The sequence below is a fragment of the Mesitornis unicolor genome, unplaced genomic scaffold (genome assembly GCF_000695765.1).
Source record: "Mesitornis unicolor isolate BGI_N332 unplaced genomic scaffold, ASM69576v1 scaffold40412, whole genome shotgun sequence".
Lineage (NCBI taxonomy): Eukaryota > Metazoa > Chordata > Aves > Mesitornithiformes > Mesitornithidae > Mesitornis > Mesitornis unicolor.
This window is the reverse complement of record NW_010170632.1, coordinates 4,570-14,357: the sequence shown is the minus strand read 5'-3', so window position 1 is coordinate 14,357 and position 9,788 is coordinate 4,570. Positions and strand designations below refer to the sequence as shown.

The 9,788-nt window shown below is 49.2% G+C and overlaps 1 protein-coding gene across 1 annotated transcript; it reads left to right on the top strand.

Moving 5' to 3' along the window:
* The first annotated feature begins 579 nt into the window (after nt 1-579).
* LOC104536987 (dynein light chain 2, cytoplasmic) lies at nt 580-3,183 on the top strand. The gene is made up of 2 exons (XM_010179744.1): nt 580-732; nt 2,413-3,183. The coding sequence occupies exons 1-2, from the start codon at nt 580-582 to the stop codon at nt 2,548-2,550; spliced, it is 291 nt and encodes a 96-aa protein (XP_010178046.1). The 3' UTR covers nt 2,551-3,183.
* The last annotated feature ends 6,605 nt before the right edge of the window (nt 3,184-9,788 follow it).

Genomic DNA, 9,788 nt, shown 5'->3' with positions numbered 1-9,788 from the left:
CAGCTGAAGTCTGGGTTTCAGTGACAAAGCAGGAGTAAGGTGAGGGGATGATGTCGGACTGAATATGGAACAACACTCCTTCCAGGCTAAATGAGCAGCAGTAACTGCAACTCTTGGCATGGAGTAGAATAAAAGCTCTGCTGCTGTTAATGTGCTTCCTGAGCCTCCCTGCCAGAGACGGGCAGTCTGGGGTCTGCTGTTCATGAGGCTCTGAACAGATGATGCTCCAAACTGCTGGTGCACCTGGAAGGCAAACTTGGCTGTAGCCTATTGATGTATAGGAGGGCTGTGGCTCTGCAGATCCCGTCTCCTCCCCTACAGTAAGCTTTTTCTGCATGCGTTCAATGCAGGTGGTGATGTTGGGCTATCTCTCATTTAACCTCCAGACAGTGCCAGTGCTGTGGTGCTCCAGCTGTAAGGGGCACATTAGCCTGGGACTGCTGTGGGCTACCCTGATAAACTTACTCTGGCCATACCAGGGGGTTTGTAGCATTGGCTTGTGACGCAGCGTGCTGTAGAAAGGACGGCCTCTGATGCACAGGAAGCTTCTCCTTTCTTGGGAAGGAGTTAAAGCAATCTATGTTCTGCCTTAGGTTCACGATGTCTGACAGAAAGGCTGTGATCAAGAATGCGGACATGTCCGAGGACATGCAGCAGGATGCTGTAGACTGTGCTACACAGGCAATGGAGAAGTACAACATAGAAAAGGACATTGCAGCATATATAAAGAAGGTAACTATGGGGTGAGGGGGCTGCTCTGACTGAGACTTCCTGAAGCTCTTATATGTGCCTGATGTGAGCCTGAATGTCTCAAACTTCATACTTGTGTGTTTGGAGGGAGATGATGCTTTCTTCTTGACTTCTCTACTGCTGTTCTTGAGAGGATGGAGTGACTTCTCCAAGGTCGGAGGAGGGCTGTGGCAGAGCAGGGCCTTGTCTGTTGCTCTAGCAGGCTCTGAGCAAGTGGTGTGAGTGCTCTGGGTTTGCCAGCTGAAAGAGAGCTGACTGCAGTCTCTGTTTAGCACTTGCTCCAGAGATGCTGCTGCTTGCCTTGCAGTACCAGTGCAGGGTGGGATTACTCTGATGTTTCACTCTGAGTGAGCAGCTGTGCACATGTGGTTCTGTCTGCTATGTTCCTGGCTCTGGGATGGGTGGATGGAGGATGGGGCCTTGTGCTGACTGGCAGGGTTGTGAAAGGTGCTGCTTTAAAAACAGTGCAAGCCAGCTGCCCTGGCCTGTGGAGAGGTGTCTCCCCATTTTCAGGAGCCTGTTAACTTAAGTATCATGTTTGACAGCATCTGGGGAGCTGTCAGTTCCCTCTGTAGCCACTTTTCTGAATGGCTGAGCAAAGTGCTTTTGGAGGAGGAAAGTGTGACTTCATAGGTAATGCAGTCCTGACACCTGGACTAGCTTTGGGGCCTTGCTTGTGATCTAAGCTTGAATGTAAAGAATTCAAAGGTGTCCTAACTTCTCTGATAACTTTGATCGGAGGCAAGACTTATCTCAAAGTGCTTGGAGCAATGCAATCTGTAAAGTGAGTGAGTGCCACAGAAGGCATTATTTCCTGAGTGTGCTGCGAGGAGGGAGGCAATTTGATGCACCTTCCTGCTGTGGCAAGAGGGCCTTTTCCTACTTCAAAGGTTACCTGCAAAGAGCTCAAACTGTCTTGCTGCTGTCTGAGAACTAACACTTACTTTAATCCTGAATGTTGAGTCTTCTTCTGGCTCTGTCTCAGGGGAGGGAAGGGTGTTCTTGGGAGTTGTGTACTAATTAGAGGGAAGAATATGGTCTTTAACACTCTCCTATCTGCTAAGTATCAGACTGACTATTAAAGCCAGCATTCAGCTTGCTCACCTCTGACCTTTTGGATCTCCGTGTGCTGTCTGGCCTGTGAATTTACCTGCTCATTTTCAATACAGACTTTTTTCCCCCTTTATGTGAAGAAGAGTCCTAAACAGCAGAAGCCAGGCTTCTCCTTCCTGTTTTTAGGTGACCTTTAAGCTCAAATGCCTTGCTGGAGCAGACATGCCAAAACCTTTTTTTATTTTTTGTGAGTAGGATTGGAATGGGAGAGGAAAAATATTCCCCTGAGCTAGCCTACACACAGGGTTTGAATAGCACTGTACCAAGGAGAGCTCTTAACTCTGCTCTTTCTGCCCAGTGCTGATGGGTGCTCCAAGTCTCAGGAGATGATTTGCTTGTGTTGAATCCTTCAAACAATCCAGTACAGAGGTCTGGCTATGTCAGTCACTACCTTGCTTAATATAATAGTGTCTTGCAGTGGGGAATCTAAAGATGCTGCAGGTGGGAGGAGAAGCAGTAGTGTATGAACAGAACCAGCTAAGAATTTGCGCTTAGAAGTATTTTCATGTGGGCTTTCTTGGCCTTAATGCCTCTCTTCTCTTTCTTCAGGAATTTGACAAGAAATACAACCCAACTTGGCACTGCATTGTTGGCAGAAACTTTGGCAGCTATGTAACACACGAGACAAAGCACTTCATCTATTTTTACTTGGGTCAGGTTGCAATTCTTCTCTTCAAGTCTGGATAGGAAGTAGGAGCAAGTGAAATTTGGACTGTAATGCACTGATGGCTGAAGCCACGACTCCCTTTAACATGGCTATGCCGCTGCATGGACTGTATACTATATTTAATGTGTATATGTTGCAGTAAAAATCTACTTCTGTTTAGTTGCCTGGGAAGAAGGCGGCATTTTTTTTGTTACTGCTTTTTTTGGTTGTATTGCACTAGGAAACCTGTAAATGCTTAAACAATGGCCTTTACGTGGGAAGAAATAAAACTATTCCACAACAGCTCCCTCAGTGGTAACTCCTTCTTTGAGGCTGGGAAAACTTCTTTGGGCAGGCTAAAAGACCCTGACTTCCTTCCTGAGTTTTATTAGACTGTTAATCTTGTAACGAGGAGCAAAGCCAGTGTGAGCCTCTGTACCCACTCTGCAGACTGTAGAGAGCTGGCTCTCCCAGTAACCTCAGTGCAGGTACTTAGATCTTCCCTGAAAGCTGATGAGGTGGCTCTTGATTACGTGGCTTTCACACACAAGTTGAACTCCACCTCAGACTGTGATAAAGACTTGAAGCTGGCACCCTTGGTGTTCTCGTTCAGTGCCCATCACTGTATTTATTTTTGGCTCTGCTGAAACATTGATCTAGACTTGTAAGCAATTCAGTCTGGTCTAGAAGACTTCAACAACATCCCCCTGAGCTGCTGCTTGCTGCAGAAAGCAGCATCCTGTGGCTGAAGTCTTTAGACCTTGATACTGAGATCTAAAGCCACGTGGCCTGTCCCCGAAACGGAGTAGGATATCAAATTGGTGACTACTGACAACAGCTCTATTTGGCATGTTCTTAGCCAGTTGTCTCAACACTGCCTTAACTTGATGCTCTCCTTAAAGCAAGCTAATCATGTGGAAGACTTGTAAGTGGCCACTGTCTCCTTTTTTATTTTCTGTAGCTAATAAGCTATTTTTGGAGGACTGTCCTCCATGTTCTGATATCTGCTTTTGTTCTTAAAGCACAGTACCAAGAAGTTAAATTTACATGTGATGTTTGTGTGAAGGAAACTCATGTGACATCTGCTTCAAAGGCAGACAAGTGTCTTGGTCTCCAATAGGTTCAGCGGTGATGTTGTCTTAGTATGTACTGACTCTTGGATTACGCTCCAGGAAGTTCTTTTTATCTGGGTGTGAAGAAATGCTGTGTGATGGCAAGTAAATACCTGGTGCTTGTCATAAGGTCTGTTCATTGGTTTGCTAACTAATGCCTAGACAATATCACTGGGCTGGTGAGCCTAACTTGTGTCTCTAAGGTGAATTTGGTGTTGGTAATCAGTCACTGCTGGGGGGGGAAAGGGTGGAGTGAAGGGAGATCTTCATTGTGAAATGACTTGATGACCCAGGTTGACTACTTCCTGAAGTAAAAGTCCTTCTTGTCTCTGTGCAAAATCCAAAGTATGCCTAATTTTGTAATATTGATAGAACAATGTTGTAACTAGAATGAATGTAGCTGTCATAATTTCATGTTGATGGAAATGTCTGCACTGGGGTAATGTGCCTTGGACTGTCTGGGGCACTCTTGTGGTTTTGTCCATTCAGAACTCCATTCTGAATCTGAAAGGAGAATGTTTTGGGTTTGTTTTTTTTCCAAGCATGAGTCTAATGTGAACCTGTTCATGATCTCTTGTGGGGCAAGATCTGTTCCCTTCATAACTGCAATGGCTCAAATACCATTTATTTTTTTCAAACATTAAAGGTGAATTGACACATTTAAACAGTCTCTAGTTTCTTTTTCATTGCCAGCTGTCCTAAGCAAAAGCTGCGCTTGTCCGGAAAGGGTGAGCAGTGAGTTCTCTGCCCGGGAAGATGCTGATGACCTGAAGGAGGCAGGTCTGCAGGGAGAAACTCAACCTGAAGAGCATATGTGGCCCATCTGTGCTGGTGCTGACCTCCAGCCTGGCTCCAATGCTGTGCCAGAAGGAGGGATGGCGAGGAATGTGTGCTGCTGCAGCCCTGATGGGATGCTTCTGTGCCATGTAACCTAGATAGGGAGGCACTGCAGCTAACCTCGTGGCTTCAGACCACAGTGAGTGGTATCACAGCTGGGGTCCTGGCTCCTGTGCATGCTCCAAGGTGTCTCCCTACTTTGCAGGTTTCCCCTTGAGGCTTCTTCCTTGTGCCTGGTAGAAAGGTGAGATCTGAAACTCCAGCCAGCTGCCCGAAGCTGTATGTTAAATGCCCCTCACACTGTAAGGGCTGTGGGCTTGCCCTTAAACAACCGCTCTCTCTGATACAACCTAATTTGCGTTTGTGGCCTGCCTGGTATTTTGGAAAAGCTGTGGGCTCTTACCAACTACAGTAGCGTAACAGCTCCTGTGGGACAGTAACGCCAGCGTGAGAAATGAGGGGAGGCTGAGCTGCAGACAAGCATGACTCATGCAAAGCAGCTATAAAATGAGCTAAACCCAAAACTCTCAAACAAGTAGCAGTGTCGCTGTTACATGTGGGCAATCTGCTGTAATCTACACCTGGCAGTGCTCAAAAGCAGAGGTGGTTGCTACTTTGGGGGGAGTTGGGAGTGATGCTCCTCCCCAGGGAGTCCCAGCAAGCCTTTTAGCTGGCAGTGTAGCTGCAGGATGTAAGCTCCAGTCCCGCTACACTGAGGCTGCACTCCTGGCCTGGCTGGATCTGAGGTAAAACTGTGACTGCAAGAAAATGTCTGTAGCTTTGTGAAACTGGGGTACTCCAGCCCCCTTGGTGCCCAGGGCTCTTAGTCAAGTGGCAGAGAAATGGACTCCTGAAGGGCAGCTGCAGCTCAGGAGGCTGCTAATCCAAACCTGAGGTGAAAGACTTCCAGTGTGAGTCTTGTCTGTGGGAAAGCATCCCTTCCTGTCCTGTGTAGCTGTATCCAGTGGCTGTGGTGCTGGTGTAAATGGGTCCCTGGGGAGATGTGGATGTTCTGCTGGGGCTGGAGGGGTGGTGTGCCTGGGGAACTGATGCATGCAAGTAGAAAGTGGGGTTTGTGCTTCTTGGAATGTGTCACTGCAGCAGAAGTCCTGCTTCAGGCTAAGAAGCAGCAGCTCTAGCTCACACATTGAGCAATTAGGCAATGAAACTGAGCCCAGCTCACCTCCCTGTAACCTCTGCAATGGACACCAGCACTGTGTGTCCTTGGCCTTTCCCCCCAAACCACCTTTTGCATAGCACTGGGGCTTGGGAAGACACAAACTGTTCCAAGTTAGGCAGTGCTTCCCTCTATGCAGCTGAGAGCAGGCCAAGGTTTTAACATGGAGCTTTCTTTCCCTGCATGCTCCCCAGCAGCTGTCTGACACAGCTTTTGGCTTGCACAGCTTTTGGCTTTGACTTTTTTCCATTGCCAGGCTCAGCTTTGTCTCCAGTTTCCACCAGGCACAGGTGTCCCGCATGGTGCCTCGAGGTGTTAACTGCTTCTGTGCTGGAGAGGCTACAAGCATCCCCAGGATGGCTGCTCCATTTCAATGGGAGTATGAAGCTATTTGAAAACATCTGGATCTGGGGCACTGAGGGGAAGGTATGTATCTGGGGGAAACGTCTGGAGAAAAACTGCTTCCAGATGTATTTGGGCAAAATGCTATTTAAATGTAAACTCAGCGTGTGTTACTGTCCTGCCTTACAAGCATTCAGAAGACATCTGGTTGCAGGGGCGTTGAGGTGCTGGCTGCTGCTTGTGGGTGGAGGTCTGGGTGCAGGATGGTGTCTGTAGACGTGCATGTGCGCTCACTGTGGGTAACACTGCAGTTCATGGTTGAGGAGAGTGTCACATTATTTTCTTTTGTACAGGCCAAGTGATTCAATTCCTCATGTCAAGTATTTCTTCCAGATGTGGCCTCACAAAAGCAAAGCTTTGTGGCACTGAAGAGCAGACAGGTTGGGTTTTGGTAGCTGTGCTCCATGCGTCCAACCACTCGACAGGATTCGTTCTTCTGCGGAGGGAGCATGGTGTACAGCCCCAGGAGAAGATGTGTGACTCCATTACCAGGGAGACCCAACGTTGCTTCTTGCTACCATTGTAGCATTGTACCATCCTTCCCCCTACTCTGTGACCACCTGGGACTCTGGGAAGGGACAAAGCGATGTCCTCCCCACCCTGGGTATCCTGCACAGGGGCTGGGTGTTGCAGTCTGCTCCTGTGGGAACATGCAGGATGCAGGTCAGTGCTCTCTTATTCAGCAAAGCCAGTCTGCAGCACTGCCATTGCAGTGTTAATCTTCCCCAAGCACATGGAAGCAGAGCCTGTCCCTAGTAAACCTGGTACACAACAGACATGTTCCTTCTCACAGCGCTTTTGCAGGAGATTTGAGATGAAGAGAGAAAATGTTGACATCATTTTTATCTTGCTTTCAGTCTCCAGCAGGTAAATCCTTTGGAGGCCAGTGGCACACAGTGAAAGAAGCGGGGCTGTGCCATCCCTGCCCACCCGAGGCTTCCCTGCTTTGTTCTATTTATTGAGCAAGGATTCTGACACCCTTTCCCAGACTGACTCATAGCAGCAATGTCTGTGCATAAGCCATGCGTCTCGGAGTGCTTTATAGATGCAGGAGCCAACTGTGTTTATTAAAAGATGATCAGATGTTTCCTCCCTTAAGGCAGTGTCTAGCTGAGGCTGAGTAATAACTCATTACCAATGAGACAAATAACTGCTTATCATCAGGTCAGTGCCTTCGCCAGCCCTCTGTCAGTGACGGCAGATGCCATGCTTCTCCTGTACCAAGCACCAGCAGTCTCAGCACCCAGCACAGCTGCATAAGAAGGGAGCAGCCCTGCCAGATCCCACTCCAGTCCCTGTCCCTTCCCCTGTCAGCAGCCTGAGCAGAGGCAACACTGGGGGAAAAACCCCAGGCTCTGCTCTGCTGCTCTGCAGGATTTGGCCCTGGGTTAAGCGTGGGGAACAGTTTTATCTGGCCCTGGTGTAGGTTGTTACCTCCTGCCTGTGGCAGCAGGCTCTTGTGGCCTCACAGTCCACATCTTGCTGTCCTAGTGCTGGGGAATCAGAGCAAATGCACCAGAACTTGCTGTGGCTTGGTGGGGAAATCAACGGTGGGCCAGTGCAGTGTGCCACAGAGGCACCATGGGAGCTCTGCCAGCGCCTTGGCAGGATGTCACACTCCACCATGTCCTCCATCGCAGTATGCCCCTTGCTGCTCAGCATGGTAGTGCTTGCTGAGGGCCTTGCTCAAGGGCTGGGTTGGAGGGGGAGGCAGCAGAGAGCAAGGCCAGCTCTCGTCCCCTTGCAGGATGTGGGGCCAGAACCCTTGCAGGCTTAGTCAGAGGCTTTCCTCAGACGCCATCCTCTGGCGCAGCCGCCGCGGCCCTTCCCTGCCAGATGCCATGGCATCTCTCCATGTCCTTTGTTCCCTCCCTCTCTTGTTTATGCCTCTTCATTGATTTATGGCCGTTGCGGAGCAGCCTGACCGCAGCTCAGCTACTTGCCCAGATCCCAGTCAGGCTGCATGCCCTGGGTCCTGGACAGGGAGGGTCTTGGGTAGAGCTCCAAACCCCCCATGCAGTCGGGCCCCCCTTGCATTTAAACACATGCGTGGCCTTTTCTTTCACCTCCTTCCAGCCTGGGTATGAATGAAGTGCTTTCAGGGGGAGGAGATTGCTGGAGACCTGCTCTCCCCATGCAGTGGTTGCAGCCCATAAAAGCATCCGAGGAATTCGCCACTTCGATCCCTGCACAGGGAGAGCGCAGTGAAAGCCGCCCTTTGTTCCCACAGTCCCACACAGGGATGGGGCTGGAATCTGCAGAGTGGACGCATGCTCCCGCCGGCACGTCGCCCTTCGCAGCCCCTGTGTGAATGCCACGCTGCACCAGGGACATTGGTTTGTCTTAGCCCAGTCTGGGGTGAGCAGCCCAGGGTGAGAAGCGTTCAGCTCTGCTGGGGCACGATGAAAGGATTTTCCCGTGGTTCACCAGCGGGTTGGGTGCCTGGCGTTACACACGGTGTGACCTGAGCTTTAGCCCCATGCTGCTTAAGCTGAGTCAGAGGAACGGAAATCCCTTCTTACACAGATATTTTTCCACAAAGTGTTCGATTACAGGTTTGGGGTTTAATCTCACTCCCATCTTGCGCAGTTCCCCGGCTGGCTGCACCGAGGCCGGCAGGAAAGGACGGAGGGCTGACACTGAGCCAGGACGTGCCTCCGCTGCAGCCTGCACACAGGCGGCTGGCGCCCAGCCCAGAATATGGCTCTGGAGGAAAAAAAAATGCCTTTTTTGTTTTTGAGGAAAGCCCAGAATGCTTTGACAAGGACAAAACCTCTTCCTAAATCTGGTTTTAAAAGTCCTTTTTTCTCTCAGGTTCAAAATTACTTGGCTAAAAGCGTCTGCTCCTCTGCGGCCGAGCTTGGACAGGGTAAACCTGGACACATGTTGCAAAGGTGCTCTCTGAAACGGTGGTTTGCAGGGGACCTGAAGAATGGCACCCATGCGGCCCCTTTCTAGCAGGTTCCCCACCCATGGGTGCTGGTGGTCCTGCTGGCAGCGGGTGCCTGGACCTTTTCTGTGTTGTAATTAGAAGAAAACGATTGGGTGACTCAGCAAGCTCTGGGTGCCAGGCCAGGGCTTTGACGCTGCCACTGACAGGACTGACAGGAGCAATTCAGGCAGAGCCTGGACTGGCTAAAGATACTGTGTTACTTAAATATTTTATAGAAAATCATTCAGCAATTAAATCTGACGGATCTCAAATCATAGAAAAAGCAGCAGTAAACAAGGCAACTCTTCCTGGTCTTTTGGGATGTCTTCTTAGATTCTTAACTCCAATCCTTGCTTCAGAATAACCATAATTATCTCTTAATTGCCATTATTGTTAAACATTTTTAGCATTTGCAAGTGCAGACTGTTACAGTTTTCCATGCAGATACAATCGGTAGCCAGGGTTCACAATGAAAGTAATTAAAATCCTGTGATTATTACAAGCCTGCATGTCTATACGACAGCTTCAATCTGCAGAACTTGCCAAGACGTAGGCTAGAAACTCAGACAAATTTAGCATTTCTTTAGTAGCCCAGCAAAGCTACTACCTCTTGCTGCCTCCAATGATTTGTGTCTACGGCGCTTTTTGGAAGGACGCAAGCGTTGAGGGGAGGGGAAAGAAAGCATTTTCTAGAATACATCCCTGGAGAATATACAGCAAAGATAAAATTATGCACATGAATTATGCATCTGAATTGTGATTTCACTCCTATTTTTGTTGGGATTAGCTCATGTTTGGTGTGCATCCCTGGCAGGTTGC

Excerpts from the sequence above, each read along its gene's own strand:
- LOC104536987 (XM_010179744.1), top strand. The coding sequence starts at position 580 with ATGTTCTGCCTTAGGTTCACGATGTCTGACAGAAAGGCTGTGATCAAG. Across the intron at positions 733-2,412 it reads TTGCAGCATATATAAAGAAG|GAATTTGACAAGAAATACAA; the intron begins GTAACTATGGGG and ends CTCTTTCTTCAG.